Raw genomic sequence first — 17,299 nt, forward strand, 5'->3', positions numbered from 1 at the left:
ATCGTAGTTCTTTAGAAAAACCCTGCAGGCTCAAACCCACGAAGCTCTGCACATTTGGAGGCTGAATATCATGACTCGGCAGAAGAGGTGAATCTATGAGGGGTCACCGTTAGTGGAGACGTGGAGACAGACGGGAGTGGACGTCATGACTTCATTCAGATCCATTTGCTGACATCCTGTCAATCAACAAACAAAAGCTCACAGAGATTACAGAGAACAAAGATGTTAAATAAAGATGTGAAACTTCACAGTCTGATTTACTCCACATCTCTACTCAGTCATGTTCTACTGAACACGCTGCTGAACACGCTGCTGAACACGCTGCTGAACACGCTGCTGACCACGCTGCTGACCACGCTGCTGAACACGCTACTGAACACGCTGCTGAACACGCTGCTGACCACGCTGCTGAACACGCTGCTGAACACGCTGCTGAACACGCTGCTGACCACGCTGCTGAACACGCTGCTGACCACGCTGCTGAACACGCTACTGAACACGCTGCTGAACACGCTGCTGACCACGCTGCTGACCACGCTACTGAACACGCTGCTGACCACGCTGCTGAACACGCTGCTGACCACGCTGCTGAACACGCTGCTGACCACGCTGCTGAACACGCTACTGAACACGCTGCTGAACACGCTGCTGACCACGCTGCTGAACACGCTGCTGAACACGCTGCTGAACACGCTGCTGACCACGCTGCTGAACACGCTGCTGACCACGCTGCTGAACACGCTACTGAACACGCTGCTGAACACGCTGCTGACCACGCTGCTGAACACGCTACTGAACACGCTGCTGAACACGCTACTGAACACGCTGCTGAACACACTACTGACCACGCTGCTGAACACGCTGCTGAACACACTACTGACCACGCTGCTGAACACGCTGCTGAACACACTACTGACCACGCTGCTGAACACGCTACTGAACACGCTACTGAACACGCTGCTGAACACGCTGCTGAACACGCTGCTGAACACGCTGCTGAACACGCTGCTGAACACACTACTGACCACGCTGCTGAACACGCTACTGAACACGCTGCTGAACACGCTGCTGAACACACTACTGAACACGCTACTGACCACGCTGCTGAACACGCTGCGACATGTCCGAGGATGAGTGCGTGTCCACCACCTGTGTGACAGTGTTTGTTCTGGGATTAGAGTTTGACCTGTGTGTGTGTGTGTGTGTGTGTGTGTGTGTGTGTGTGTGTGTGTGTGTGTGTGTGTGTGTGTGTGTGTGTCCGCGCTGCTTAGCATTCCTTTGCGATGTGTAAGGCATTGCATTGTAACAATAGGGCAAAGAAATGGTGTGTGTGTGTGTGTGTATGGATGGATGGGGGAGGGGGTGCATACAGGGAACTCTTTCAGTCGCTGCTGCTGTGTGAGCTTTCTAAAAGGAGGGAGAGAGGCAGGAAGACATGCTGCAGGGTGGGGACACCTGTCTGTCTGTCTCCCTCCCTCCTTCCCTGTCTGTCTGTCTGTCTGTCTCTCTTAAAATTCACTTTAATGGGCTGCAGTAAGTGCTCAATTAAAATAAAAACATGTCCTGAGCTTCCTGTGTAATTATATTAAGGGTTGAGGACACACACACACACACACACACACACACACACACACACCAAACACTAGCCCTCCCACTTGGCCCTCAAACTGAGAGCTCCATGAAGGCAGTTGTGTGGATGTGAGCAGCAGGACACACACACACACACACACACACACACACACACACACACACACACACACACACACACACACACACACACACAGAGCACATATTAACATTAGCTGTGTGAGTAGCCCGACATCAAAGACTTGGCTGTTTGGAGCAGATCAGACGTGTAGATACATGTCGGTGTAAGTCTGCAACATCTGTAACATCTGCAACATTACTGTGATGTCAGCGTTATTTAAACTCAGTCATCTCTTTTCTGTAATAGCTCTCTCCCTTTTCTTCTTATACGTCTGTCTTTAGTCATTTCTGTGTTTCTGCCCTCTCAGTGTCAGATGAGTGTCTGCATGCATTCACTTCAGTTTATGGAGACTGTTGACAGAACAAACAGTAAAATATGAATTGATATAGTTCCTTCACAAAATAAACCTGCACTAAAATACAAATGTATGCGACAGCTCCAATGTGAATAATAAATAAATATTGAACAGATTGCACTAAAAACAGGAAATAAATACTTTACAGACAGGAAATTAGTGTTCATCGATCCTCTCTTATAAGGCATGATTATTTTCTAATATTAGGAATCTTGAATAATTTTTATTCATGATTATTTTAGCATCTTCTGACTTTGCAACATTTCTTGGTACATTACCATGATCAGCAAAATAGCATGAAACCAGTGACGGTGACCAACCAACCAATTAACTAATCAACCAATTAACTAACTAATCAACTAATTAACCAACCAATTAACTCATCAACCAACCAACCAACCAATTAATTCATCAACTAACCAACCAATTAACTCATCAACTAACCAACCAACCAATTAACTAATCAACCAACTAATGAACTAGTCAACTAACCAACCAACCAACCAATTAACTCATCAACCAACCAAATAACTAATCAACCAACCAACCAACCACAAGACCGACCGACCACAGACCTGCTGTAAAGTCAGATTTAATCACAAAGTTCATTCTAAACTTGACTCACATGTAACAACAGACACTAATAAGCCTTAATTTGGCTTTTAAAACTTGTTGCACAAAAATACTTGAGGCCAACTCAGGTAGTCGGGATGTGTCAGCAATTTCAAACAGTCATATAAAAGTCTAATATTTTATGCCACCAATATCTTGTCTTAAAAAGATATTACTTCCCCTGTTTTTACCGGCGCATGGTCGTAATGTGTTACTGAAGAAGACGGACACGTTACTACCAGCAGAAACATGCAAAGACGGCGACAGCTGTCAAAAAGGTCTCGTGTGGAACTCTGCCAGGTGAAGCTGTGACATGAACCATCACAGGTGACGGCGTCTGAAGGGCTCCAATAGTTCCCAGCAACCATTAAACACTACTTCTGTTGGAAATGTGCATCCATTCATCCCCGTTTATCACTTTTCTTTGCTCAGTTATTCTCATCCTCAGCCCCTCCCCTCCCCTCCCCTCCCCTCTCCTCTCCTCTCCTCTACTCCCCTCTACTCCCCTCCCCTCTACTCCCCTCTACTCCCCTCCCCTGCTGTTGGAGGCCGTAATGGTTCTACGTCACTTCTCTCAGCAGAAACTGTCACTGCTCCTTCCAGTTACACAGGAAACCCGTCACAGACTCCCACCGCCTCTGCATTATTTATCTTCCCCCCCTCTTAGTATTCATGACAACACACACACACACATACCACACACACACACACACACACACACACACACACATACACACACACACACACACACAAAACACACACAAAACACACACCACACACACAAAACACACTACACACACCACACACACACAGACAGCGCTGTGTCGTAGGTGAGGAGCTGCAAAGCAATAACATACCCTGCTGTCACTGTTAACGACCTGTTAGTGTAGACGAATGCCACACAGCTGATTTTACACCATTTTTTCTCCCAGTGTTTAAATAGGAGACACCCAATATGTCCTCAGAGGGACTTTATGAACGGTGACCTTACAGATAACACGCTGTTTGACCTTTATCCTGTTACTGTGTGAGCTTCTCTCTCCAACACACTTCTTCCAGCTGGAGCTTTTCAGACCAAATGGGAACAGTCAGGATTTATTTTAGGGATTTGATGTATGTCTAAATGAGCAGCAACAGGTTTCCCATGAGTACTGAAGGCTCTGCATGTTGTTGTTGTCCCATCCTGGACCTCTGTGTTAATTTCGTCTCTTAATTGTCATTTCAAGCTGACCTGTTTTGTCAGTTCCCAAACACGTGTAATGTAAATGTTCTGTACTTGTATAGTTTTATCACCTTTTGGTCTCAAAGCTCTTTAACATGGTTTTCCATTCATCCATTCACACACTAATGAGACAGATCGCCATGCAAGGTGCTGCCATCAGGAGAACATTCACACACCGATGGTTCACCATCAGGAGAACGCTCACACACCGATGGTTCACCATCAGGAGAACACTCACACACCGATGGTACACCATCAGGAGAACATTCACACCGATGGTTCACCATCAGGAGAACATTCACACACCGATGGTTCACCATCAGGAGAACACTCACACACCGATGGTACACCATCAGGAGAACATTCACACCGATGGTTCACCATCAGGAGAACATTCACACACCGATGGTTCACCATCAGGAGAACACTCACACACCGATGGTTCACCATCAGGAGAACGCTCACACACCGATGGTACACCATTAGGAGAACACTCACACACCGATGGTTCACCATCAGGAGAACACTCACACACCGATGGTACACCATCAGGAGAACGCTCACACACCGATGGTTCACCATCAGGAGCAACTTAGGGTTCAGTGTCTTGCTCAAGGAAACTTAGGCATGTGGACAGGAGGAGCTGGAGATCGAACCACCAACCTTCTGATTAGTGTTCAACCCACTCTACCGTCTGAGCCACTGCCTCCTGTAAGTGTCTGGAGCACATATGAATGATTGTGCGTTCAAACAGTGTCAGCTGGTCGACACCTTCACTGCTCCTTGGAAATAACTGCAGCTCATTTCTGTCACCAGAATCAGAAAAATGTAGGAACTCTGGTTCGCTGCATAAGCATGAAAGGACTGCGTGATGTTTGACTTCATGTCCACGTACAGTTACATTCAGTGCTAACACCTCCACCTCCACCTCCACCCTGACAGCAGCCACACCGCTGCTCCCTCCCTGCTGGTTTGCACAGCGCCAGCCGTAGAGCCGTTGGTCTGCACACTGCAGCTTCAACACTCGTGGGCTCTAAAAGTCCTGATCTTCAACACAACTGCTGATAAACCTTCAGTCTCTATCTTCCAGTTATCAACACGTGTGTTTCACGCTCGTCTCGTCCCGTCACGGCTTCAGACTCGTCCTCAGCTCTCTCTCTCTCTCTCTCTCTCTGTGTCCCGTTCTCCACAGACGGACTTCCTGCAGTAAAACTCTGAACTGGAGATTCACTTAAATAATGCTGCACTCATGGGAGGTCAGAACATGTGTTTATATTTGTTTAAAGGCAGATTTATGAACAGTGTATCGGTGGATCTGCTGAGGTTCAGGCAGAACAGTGCGACCGATGAAATGTTTATTTGCACTTGACAGATGTTTGATTGCATGTGTGACCATATTTTATCGTGTCGTCTGCATATTGTCTGATATTTAGTGCGGGATACTGTTCCACTAATCAGGAATACGGTGTGATTCTGTAAATGCATGCAGGTTGCTGGATATTGGAAATCAATATGTGGAGCAAAATGTTTCTGAGGACTCAGGCACTGAAATCAGATTTAGTGTCATACATCCAAAATGAAAGTAAAATACTTGAGATCCTGTAACAGAGAAGGGACAGTAGTTTGTTAGTCCTGCAACTACACCTGTCTGCAGATATTTGCATGCAGCGACACACACAGTTGTGTTTACATCACTTCAGAGGACATCACATTCACTACACTCACTTCCTGGAGATGTAACATAAGCCTCCCTGTCATGGGATGGAATCATGGACATTATGGGGACTTGGTCTTTGACTCATCCCAACATTATGATTCTGTAACCAGACTAATGTCCCTGTAACATCAGTAATACACACACACACACACACACACACACACACACACACACACACACACACACACACACACACGTCTCCAGGACCCATCACTGTAAGTAATGAAGCATCACAGAGGTGGACCTGTACACCTCCTGAGACTAATTACAGCTCACAGCCTGTCTGTCTCTCTGAGACACACACACACACACACACACACACACACACTACATGTACACCTACCTCCCCCGGGCTGTCGGCCACTCCCTGTATTGAATTACTAACTGGAGTCCTGTGGGACCGTCTCTGTCTTTCTGTGTCTCCGTCATCAGGACTCGTCGTAGTTGCAGAGCCTGATGGCAGACATACCGCCAGCTTCTTACATAAACAACGGTGTGTGTGTGTGTGTGTGTGTGTGTGTGTGTGTGTGTGTGTGTGTGTGTGTGTGTGGTGTATGTTATTTACCCGGAGAGTTGAAAAGTGAAATGAGAGAAGTGTGAATGTTTCCTTGGTGACTGTAAGATGCGCAGAGGTGTCAGATGTTATCTGTGTGTGTGTGTGTGTGTGTGTGTGTGTGTGTGTGTGTGTGTGTGTGAGAGAGCTTGGGTGTGTCTGAGAACACGCTTCTACAACAATCCATAATTAAAGGTGTAGTCTCATTGAATGTGATAACTTATAGTGACATCTGAACATTTACTTTATATAAATATTACGTTTCAAAGTAAAACTCTTGTCTATGAAGCATATTATTTAGCATATAACTATGATATGAAACTTAATGAATTAGAAACGTTAACATCCACCCAGTAAATCACACTCGTACCTGCAGTGTTACACAATATTAAGAAACGCTCTTCTCTTCCTTCAAGACAGTTCCAGTTTCTTTTATTTTGTAAATACAAGCTGTGAATGTGCCAAAGACTGAGGTGTGATCGCACTTCACCGGGACACTGATGATTTCAATTAAATATCTGCAGATCAAGCCGTGCCAGTCAGGCTGCAGCAGAGACGGATTTATTTTTTACACCAGTAGTTTCTCCATCTGAAGAGGGCATTATGTTTTCTCTGTGTGCGTGCGTGTGTGTGTGTGTGTGTGTGTGTGTGTGTGTGTGTGTGTGTGTGTGTGTGTGTGTGTGTGTGTGTGTGTGTGTGTGTGTGTGTGTGCGTGTGTCCTGACAAAGTGCTGTGGTTGTTTGACTTTGGTGAAACAGCCTGACTGGCCTGTGAGGAATGTGAGCGATAGCATCTCTGTCAGATTAGTGTGACAGCAGCTGGTCACTGGGACACCTCCGACTAAAACTAAAACGTACATTAATATCACCAGAGAACGTCTCCATATCTCACCATTAACCACATTAAAAAGCTTTATTTAAATTTTTTTTTTTGACAGCGTTGGTTCTCCTCCCTGCTCTGACATTTATTGTGTACTTAGTGTGCGTGGTCTCATAACTCCTGCAGTTTGCTCAGGAATGCCTGCTAAGTCGTTCTTTATGATACGGCAGGATGGAGGATTCCCCTGCAGTGATTCACTGGCTGTGAACAGGTATCAGATTTCAGAGTCTGTCGCCTCCCGACTTGTTTCTGCTTTCATGTAAACTGACAGAAGGATCGTCCTACTGTGTGTGAAGCTCTTTTCCTCGAAGTATACTCATCTGAGTATCATCTACTCGGATGATACTCGCTAAAAGTACATTATTCGTACCGGATACTCGTTTCAGCCGAGTACTCGTCTCATCCATAATATCCATAAGAAGATATTTTGGTGGTTTTAAGCATCAAAAACCATCTCAGTTTAGTTTTACATCTAAAAGTTGTCTTTTGTGTCTGTGTCACATTTATATCAATGACTCCCTCTTCTGATTGGCTGACTTTCTGAGTGGTGCACATTTAGACCAACAGGGTTTCTTTGGTCTTGGAGCTCCACGACAGAATAACCACTCTGTGTTTTCTTTGGGAAAAGAGGTTGGACTGAATTTGTGACATCACAAACAACACTGTCGCTGAATACCGTCTGTGTTATTTCTCTGATGACTCAGCATTTTACAGGATTTATGTATCACCTTTAAGTAAAGTATCCAAGTACTTTCTGCTGTATTTATATACAGTAAATGATGTCTTAGACATACAGTAGTCTTGAGTTGCACGGTGGCAACTATACATTTAAAACTGCACTTTATACTGCAGTTTAGTTTCATTTGATTCTTAAGTTGTGCATTTGATTCAATGCACTACAATAAATAAAGACTTCAGATTGTTTCTTTTAATGTCAAAGAAAAAGTTGTAAATACTCTGTGGGGTCAGACTGAGTGCACCGGTCCATCCAAGTTTTAAAAAGCTCCTGTTTGTAATTTAATCCATGTGTGTGTGTGTGTGTGTGTGTGTGTGTGTGTGTGTGTGTGTGTGTGTGTGTGTGTGTGTGTGTGCGCTAAAAGTCAGCTGTCTCTGTATATCAGATGACACAAAAAGACGTGTTGCTGCAGGGAAAAAGAAAATAGAAGAACTAAAGTTTAAAGATTTGAGTTCAGATACAAACAGGAAGTACATTAATGAAGGGACTGTTCACAGGGCTGGGGAGGAATTATCAAGTGGACACTAATCTCTTGCATAATGATGAATATTAATCCAGATTATGCAGTTATTAGTAAATATGATGATGATGATTATTAATCAGCGGTTTCACAAACATCAATCAGCTGCAAAGTGAACATTTGGAGGAAAAGCAACAAGCACCGAGCCCGAAACTCATTCAAGCAGCAGCACAAGCCAGCTCTCTGTATGTCGTACACACACACACACACACACACACACACACACACACACACGGGCATGGTAAACTGAGCACGTAGAGGAAGTGTCCCACCTCACTTAGAAAGTGACATCAGAGGTGTGGCAACGTCTCGGCTCACTCCTCATGTTTCACCACACTCAGGCCATCTGTGCACTTTTGTCTACATGGAGAGCTTTGTTTGGCTTTTTTTTTTTCATATCTCATAATAAGCAGTGAAAGATGATATTTAAAACTCTTTCTAAAAGACATCTGTCTGCTGCATATTCAGGTTTTTCTCTGATTTAATCCTTCACACTTTCTTTTCAAAAGAATTAGTAATGTGTGTGTTACAGATCATTTCATGCATACGTCTCCTGTCTGCTGTAGGAACACAGTATCGCCCCCTGCAGGAGCCTACAGGTAGTGACTGGAATACATTAGCCTGTGCTTAGTTTGAGCTGTGGAGACTTCAGCAGTGTGATCATTGCTTTGAACAGCAGTCTTTGTTAAAGGGTAATTCCGGTTTATTGCTCTTTGGATCTTGTTTTTGTCGTCCTGACTTCCTCGTTTAGTTCTGAATCACCCTGCTCAGAGACGTTATCATTTTAAAATGACGTCGCAGATGTTTGTGTCACAGAATCATCTGAGAAGTCAGCCTTTGCACACTGTTTGGAAAAGTGCGGGTATTTTTTTTAAACGTCTTGGCAGGTGATTGGATGAACCGTCTGTCTGTTTATCAGTCATGAACCAATCAGATCATCTGTTTCTCAAGGTTATCAAACCACGCCCACAGTTGCATCCAGGATGCTGATTGGTCCAAATCGCTGCTGCTTCAGACACAAATGAAACCAGTGAATCCAGCTCTTATAAAATGTATCTTCCGTCTGAATAAAGTGGTATTAATAATAGTGTCGTAATATTAAAACAACCAAACAGATATATTTAAAATAATATTGTATATAATGTCAGAAAGCAGTGAAACGTCCATCACAAATGGTGAAACTGTAGAGCAGGTCTTGTCTGACTGAAACAATAGACTGTAAATAGAAAGTGGGTGTAGCCTCCATGACGCCCCCTGCAGGTGAAGGTGTTGAAACTCTGGCTGCAGGTAGCAGTGAGTGATTCGGTCTTACGAGGACTCATCCAGAAATGGACAAAGACATGGTGTTTAGGTGGAGCTGAGGTGGCTGAATGAAGCTCTGGAGTCTCTGTCAGTCTGTGGTAATAAACAAAATATAAAAATCTCTCCTCCGTCCTCACATTTATCCTGAATGAGGAAATGAGGTCTCGAGACCAAAACCCGTTTTTGTACCAGGCTGTTCACGTGTTTATTTCTGCTGTGAAGCCGTGCTTTGTAACATGAGGGTGACAAGGGATTGACTTCCTCTAGAGCCTGCCTCAAGTGGTCATTTGAGGAACTGCAGTTTTGGACTTTTCCGTGTTAGCTTGATTTTTTATTTATCGTAAAAAAAAAATCACTAAATAGTCATATTTTTGAAACTGTGAGAAAAAGTTTTGGCATTTTTGCATTAAAAGTTTTTGGACATTTACCTGATTAAACATATTTTATATTTCAGTCGTATACAGTTGTTGCTTGCAGCTCGGTATCATCTTCTCTTCTGTGGACTCCTCCATGGTCCAGTGTGTGACTTCATCTACTTCACCAGATGCTTCGTCCACGTGACTTCACATAATCATCGGGCCGCATAGTGTGAGCGTCGAACTGTTAAACCGCCCTGCAGGAGTTTTACAGCCATGTCGTCCTTGGACGGTGAACAGCTCCACCTGCACTCCAACCTCAAACCCTCCCACTCAGTCATTCAGGGAAGCAGCTTTTTATTTCTTTAGCCGTGTTACACCACTAGAAGAGCCATTTGTCTTCTCTGAGATAATTGTAGTCGCCCGGCGCGGTCGTGGCTGCAGTGCCTTGCTCAGGGACTCAGTTTAAAGCAGTCTAGATCCACTGGCAACTCGCATGTCTCTGGTGCGGGAATCAAACAGTTTCCTTTTGAGTTTTCAGATCTGACCTGAGACATGACGGTTAATGATTCACAAAGAATCAACATCTTATCATTAACCCAGCACCTTCCAGACTGTTATTGTTTAACAAGGATCAGATCAGGTCACTGAGTCTCTCGTCATAAAAAGAGGTTATTTCTCTAATGAAAGGCGGCGGCAGCAGGAAGCAGGCGGGACCTGCTGGCTGCAGGAAGGATCCACTCTGCTGAAGTGTCGGTGAGATGCTGACCAGGCTCCGAGGCCCCGGGCCCCCGGGGGATTAATCCAACATGACATTACATCCTGTTGTCATATTTTAAAGGAACAGGGTGATTATTATTTTTTTGGATTAGAAGTCCCATGTTATGTAACTCATGACATCTGTGAACCACGACAGGTTCGGCTGATGGAAATCCTCATCCATCACTCACTCCTCTACTCGTGTCTCCTTCAGTCGCTTGTGGATTTTCAAATCTTCTCCTGGTCGCTCGTTCACTCATCTTTGCTCTGCATCTGTAAAATTGACACTTCTGTCTTCTGTCACTGAAGACATTTCATGTAATATTCTAATAAATGTAGAGCTACATTGGTGGTTTCATTCTAAGAAAACAAGGTGGTTTTACTGTAGAAAAAGATGAATGGGACATAAACAAGACGCTATACTGTCGTTTATATGTAGAAACATGATGGATTTGTGATAGTTGTTTTATATAATCATGCAACAAATACGGATGTAAAGAAAATTAAATTGAAGTCATAATCCTCGTACTCTATCCATCCATTGTCCACACCGGTTTTATGCTGTAGAGACTCATAGATGCTGGAGTCCATCCGGGTCTGTCCGGGTCTCTCCAGGTCCGTCCAGCTCCGTCTGGGTCTCTCCGGGTCTTTCCTGGTCTCTCCAGGTCTCTCCGGGTCTCTCCTGGTCTCTCCTGGTCTCTCCGGGTCTCTCCTGGTCTCTCCTGGTCTCTCCGGGTCTCCCCTGGTCTCTCCGGGTCTCTCCTGGTCTCTCCTGGTCTCTCCGGGTCTCTCCTGACCTCCAATCTGTCAGGTTACTTTCTTTTGCTGCTTCATCCTCCTCCGTGTGTGTGTGTGTGTGTGTGTGTGTGTGTGTGTGTGTGTGTGTGTGTGTGTGTGTGTGTGTGTGTGTGTGTGTGTCATGGTGCATTATTGTTTACATACAACAGTGGTGTGTGGAAGCAGATTAAGAAGGAGCTTAACCTTCACCTCTGCTTTTTTGGCAGCTGGAGGACACATGTCAACACACACACACACACACACACACACACACACACACACGTTCATGAGTAATCCACACATATTTGTCAGCAGACAACACAATAGACGCTGCCCTTTCTGTGGATTTCCTTCCTTTGTTGAATCCAGATTATTTCCGAGTGGCCACACCAACACCGGGAGCAGCAGGAGGTGCAGAACAGGAGCTCAGCTGCAAGTACGGCACCTCGCTGGGGTCCAAAAAAACCCCGCAGGCGGCTCCAAATCCGTCCCAGTGAAGGACCCAGGCTAATGAAAAGGTTCTGCTGCTGCGGTCACGTGGGCACCAGCTGCAGAAATAGAAGCAGTTAAAGACTCGTACAATGCTCATCCTAAAGATAAATCACAGTCCCGGCGAGGAGCGGAGCGGCCGGCTAACTGTGCAGCTGGCACCGATGACGTGCTGCGCACCGAACACTCACACATGATGTGGGGTTAAATATGGAAAGTGGGGCAGTGTTTGTGACCAGCATGGCTTTGTGGTGGAGGCAGCAGTCTTCCTGTGACACACCCTGGTCTCTGCAGCGAGGGCTCGTTGTCTGCTGCTGATACACAGCAATGAGCAACGGTTTACATTCCTGCTTCTGAAACCACATATTGTTCCTCACACGTCGTGTTTGTAGCCTTTGTTGTGATCGTAGGTTCAGTTTTCGGACTGGGTGGATCTCTGACTGATGTGTTGAAGCACATTTTGTGCTGCAGCATTAAGATTTGTCCTTTCTGTGATTGTGTATTTGTGTTACCATATTGGGTGGATGGGAAACCATGTACAGCAGATTAGACTGCTAGAGCCCAAATCTACGGCGGCCCTGAAGGTCAAATGCAAAAACATATCAGAAAAACACAGTTTGTGAAAATGTTTTTGCGTTTGACCCTGAGGGCCACCGTACAGATCCGTCCGATCACTGAAGATATTTCTTTAGAGTAGTTTGTTGTGTTTCTGTAGCAAACAGCTCCAGGACACATTAACTTCATCAAAAGAACTGTTGGCCGTGAAGATGAACCTGTGGTGCGTGTCGCAGGTGAACAGATGATCCAGCAGGTGGAGCTGCAGAGTCGTGTTTTTGCTACGACCGCCTCGGTTTGACGGGTCTGTTGCTCTTCTGTTTTGATTTAATATTTTTAATATGCGTTCACTTTGGTCTGCAGCTGTGATCCACTGATGTTCATGTGTGGTCGCACAGCAGCCAGGTAGAGAGGATCCTGTCTTTACTCTCACACCCTGAACTCTGACCTGCTGTTTGATGACATGTTAGATGAAGGTAACAGAAACAGAAGATGGAGATGAGACGGAAAAACGCAGAGCGAGTCTGAGCGGCAGAGAAACGCTGCTGCTGCTGGCACCGAACATAATCTGGCTTTATAGTGGATGACACAACATGACTCTGCAGATTCCCCTGCTGGCCATTGGTCAGCTGGGGACTGTATCTGTGTGTGTGTCCGTTCTTTTCATTCAAAGTAATCCCAGCTGAAACACCGCCTCCCTGTGGTAGACATCGGTACGACATTTAGGTAATCAGTTATTAGAGAAGCCTTTTTTTTTTTTGTCTCGATGCCCTCCGAGGAGGTCAGAGGTCAGAGGTCAGGCTCTTTGGATTCAGGGCCTCTGGTCTTTATTTATTTATATTCAGATTTAAGACTTCCTGGACGTAAGGATGCAATAAATTGTATTGTATTGAGTCTTGGATGAAGTGCTTTTGCCTCACTTCCTGTTTCCATCTCTCCATTTCCACTCCTCCTTCTCTCTTGTTCATCTCTCTTTTCTCTTCATTTTTGTAATCCAGCTTCGGTCTGTATCCGTTTCTCCAGTTTTCCTGGTAAACACGCCATCTGATAGCTTTAAACTGAACTGGCAGCCAGGAATCAGTAAACAGGCCGTTCGTGGCGGTTAAAAGTTTCTGCGGGTTTATTTATCTGAACACATGCGAAGTTTCATGAAACCATTTGTCAGTTGTATGTTATTGACAGTCGATTACTACCATGCAGAAGGGACTAGTGATTAATGCCTCCGATTATTACCTCCCTGGCTCTTTCTCTTTTCCAGGGATTTCAAAGAACTTCTGTTTTCAAGGTGGAATAAAGTATTCTGCTGTCAGAATCTGTGACATGTTGACCTGCCACAACAGTTCACAGCATTTCACTGAGCTGACAGCGATTTCCCCTTGTGAGGTCAATAAAGTATATCTATCTGTCTGTCTGTCTGTCTGTCTGTCTGTCTCTCTCTCTCTCTCTCTCTCTCTCTCTCTCTCTCTCTCTCTCTCTCTCTCTCTCCCTCCCACGAACGATTGATATATATCCATCCGTCCTGAGAATTCCCAGGATGCACCTGGATCTTAATCTCCAACATTCAACAGTGGTCATTGATGCTGCTGCTTCACAATGAAAATGATCTGTGTGAACATTAGCTGTGAAGCACGAGAAGCTGCTCAGATTTTTTCTCCATGCTTGATGAACACCTGCATGATTCGGACATCTGGACATCATCATCCTCATCGTGTGTCCTCTGCGTCTGTTTGCAGCCATGGCGGAGTTAGACCTGAGTCTGAGCGACGCGCTGATGGACAGCGTTCCCCAGTCGGGCCCGGAGAGCCTGGTGGAGCGGGACTTCGTGGCTCAGCTGGAGGCGGAGACCTTCGACGATCAGGTCGGGGAGACGGTGGGAAAGACGGACTTCATCCCCCTGCTGGACAACGATGACACCAGGGCAGGTGAGAGTGATGCAGCGTGGGTAATGTAGTGTGTATGTTATTCATCATGACCACACACACACACACACACACACACACACACACACTGATGAGATGCAGTGAGACGGCTGGTCTGACGCTCTGATGCTGACATTTTGGTCCCCAGAAAGAGAAAGAACAGTTTATTGAGGGTCACGTCTGTCCCGTCTCTTCTGTTGACCCTGAGACGAGGTGTGAAAGGTGAGGAGACACACAGGGCCGATGGAGGAAGTGGAGACGACAGGTGAAGTGGCAGTGAAAGAATAGGTTCTTTACTCTCGACCTGTTTGAGGTCAAAACTCCACAAACACTCGTAGAATATGAAGAACGTTCATGTTGGCGTTAATCTAACATTAAATTTGTTCAATGCACGACAAGCGTTGTTGAAGTTTTGAGCCTCCGGAGATTCTTTTTTCTTCTCCGTGTCAGAAACTTCCATCCAATTCTACCCGTTTACTTGGTTTTAGTTCAAAATAGATTCATATAGAATCATAAAATCTGTCCCATTGATCACTCGTATGAAAAAAAAATCATATAAAATATAAATATATAAAGTCTGAATTTAAAGTGTCAGTTCAGGCCAATCAGCAGCCATCAGTGACGGCTTTTTGGAGCCGACCTCTAGTGGCACTCGCTGGTATTGCAGCTGAAGACACTTCTGGATCAGAACCATTTTACAGACCTGAAGCTATGAACTCTTTTATATCCAGTCTGTCGTTCAGCCCAAAAAGCCAGTTTTCATTGGGAAGTTGGAAAAAATAACATACAAAATGTTACACTAAAAACAAAGCTTAAAATACATTTGTATAGTTCAAAGTAAACTTAAAGCTGCGTTACTAGATTTTTGGCTGCAGCAGAACAAGTAAACACTTCCTGCAGAGCAACATTCACATTTATTTTGAGTCATATTTGTGTATTTTTGCCTCCTTGTTAAGACTGTGTGTGTTCAGTTTATGTGGCTGGCCAGAGATTAATGAAAATTAAGAAACTATTAAAAGATGGTAACTCCAACAGCATGATGCACTCTCCATGGAGCTGAAGGGACTCTGGGTGCATCACTACATGTTCATATTACACATCCAAAACAACGTTCATTAAAGAATATTGCTTCGTGCAACTTCAAAAAAAGTGGAAAAGTACAACTTTATTCCATGAAACCATGAGCCTATCTTACATTACAATATATATTTTTATTTCGTAGTATTTAATTGAGTCTGTGCTGAACCACAAGTGAATCTGTCTTATGTAACGTGAACTGCAGCTGCTCCTAAATGACTGATAGTATCAGGCACTGCTCGACAGTGGCTGCCATTTTGGATCTGCCGGGGTGTCATTCAGCCGCGGGGCCGACGGTTAGCCTGAAGATAACCGAGCAGCGGTCACTGCTCTGAAACGCCGGGGCGACACACGTGACGTGTTTCCTGTCTGAGCAGTCGCCGTTCAAACGCTCCACCTGCTACGGTGAAGATGCTGCGTGGTTGAGGTGTGGCTTGAAGGTCTCCACATTTATATCTCTAGATCTATCTAGTGATGATCCGTGTTAATGCTGCTGTCTGAGTCTCCGCCTCTAATCGAGGAGATGTCCGTGACCGAGCTGAAGCCCCGCCCACCTCGATGCCTTCCTGCCATCAGCTGTGTTCGATGTATTCAACACGTCAGATTGGTTTCTGTGAACTTGTCATTGTGGAGTGAGGCCAAAATAATGTTTCATGATATTTCATATTTATTTTTGGAGGCAAACTTGTAATAGTAGATCTTTCTGTTCTGAATTAAATATTCTTTCAGAAAGTAAAGTTTGTAATTTTGTTTTTGCAGAATACTGTTGGTCTGTTCATCCTCCTCAGAGAATCATTGACAGTCGTTTGATCCTGCTGGTCGTAGACCTCCGTTCATTTAACCAGTCAGCTCGCGCTGAGACCGGCCGACTGAGTCCTTCTGAATAAGAGTTAAACAGCTCGTCCTCAGTCGGTGCTCGATGGTCGTATCACCTGTTGCTCGTTTTGACCTCTGCAGGACAACAGAGGATACGACATCTTTTCTTCAGCTGCTGTGTCGGTTTATTTTGCACACAGCAATGAAATGTGTCTGAGGTCCACAAACAAAAACACGAGTAGAAATAAACCGTGGACAGATCAGATAAACAGCAGCTAACAGGAGGCGACAGCTAACCGGGGTTGACTCAGCTGTCGGGCCTGCTGCGGTTCCCCAGACGCTGCGGTCAGACAGCCAGACTGAGTGGGTTCTGCTGGCTGACAGCCGGCTGCAGGACGGCCCGGCGGTGCTGCCGGTGATCCGCCGTGGCACGCTCTGTGCATTTGGACAAACGCAGACATGCTGACACGCCGAGTGCCAAACAGCACGGCGAGGCAGTCCGCGACTTATTGTCCTCTGTCAGCAGGAGAGTGGGGAGGGGGGTTGTTGTTGTTGGTGTTGTTGTTGTTGTTTTTGTACTCTCTGACCTGCTGTTTTGGAGCCCTGATGCACATGAAACAAGCTCTCATGGATGAAGTGTGGCTGATCTGTGGTGTTCGCTTCGTTAGTGTTTGTGGACACAAATTAATCATGCATTGTTCGTTGTTTGTTTGTTTGTTTTCTTGTATATGGTTTTTACCCTTTGCATGCCTGTGCTTGCATGCTGTGTGTCTGTTAACGTGTTAACATGTGTGTAAGGTGTGTTACTGTTGCATGTATTGACTTTGTTTTTTTCTGGCTGCAGTTTTATAACAGAAATAATGTTTCTGTATCACAGAGCAACACATTAGCGAGCTAACAGCCATCTGTATGCTAAACTTTTTCTGGTATCACAAAGCTGTTTCAAG

The 17,299-nt window shown here is 45.2% G+C and overlaps 1 protein-coding gene across 9 annotated transcripts in view; it reads left to right on the forward strand.

Moving 5' to 3' along the window:
- The window catches only part of LOC138199288 (microtubule-associated protein 4), a 110,523-nt gene that overhangs the window by 10,605 nt on the left and 82,619 nt on the right, over nt 1-17,299 (forward strand). For all 9 annotated transcript variants that reach the window (XM_069151237.1, XM_069151242.1, XM_069151238.1 and 6 more), the window contains exon 2: nt 14,274-14,462. In XM_069151237.1, coding sequence (XP_069007338.1) covers nt 14,276-14,462 — 187 coding nt within the window. In that variant the 5' untranslated portion in view covers nt 14,274-14,275. The remainder of the gene's footprint in view (nt 1-14,273; nt 14,463-17,299) is intronic.

This window comes from Embiotoca jacksoni, unplaced genomic scaffold (assembly GCF_022577435.1).
Source record: "Embiotoca jacksoni isolate LCO1_2020_lvr unplaced genomic scaffold, fEmbJac1.0.p SCAF_17, whole genome shotgun sequence".
NCBI lineage: Eukaryota > Metazoa > Chordata > Actinopteri > Embiotocidae > Embiotoca > Embiotoca jacksoni.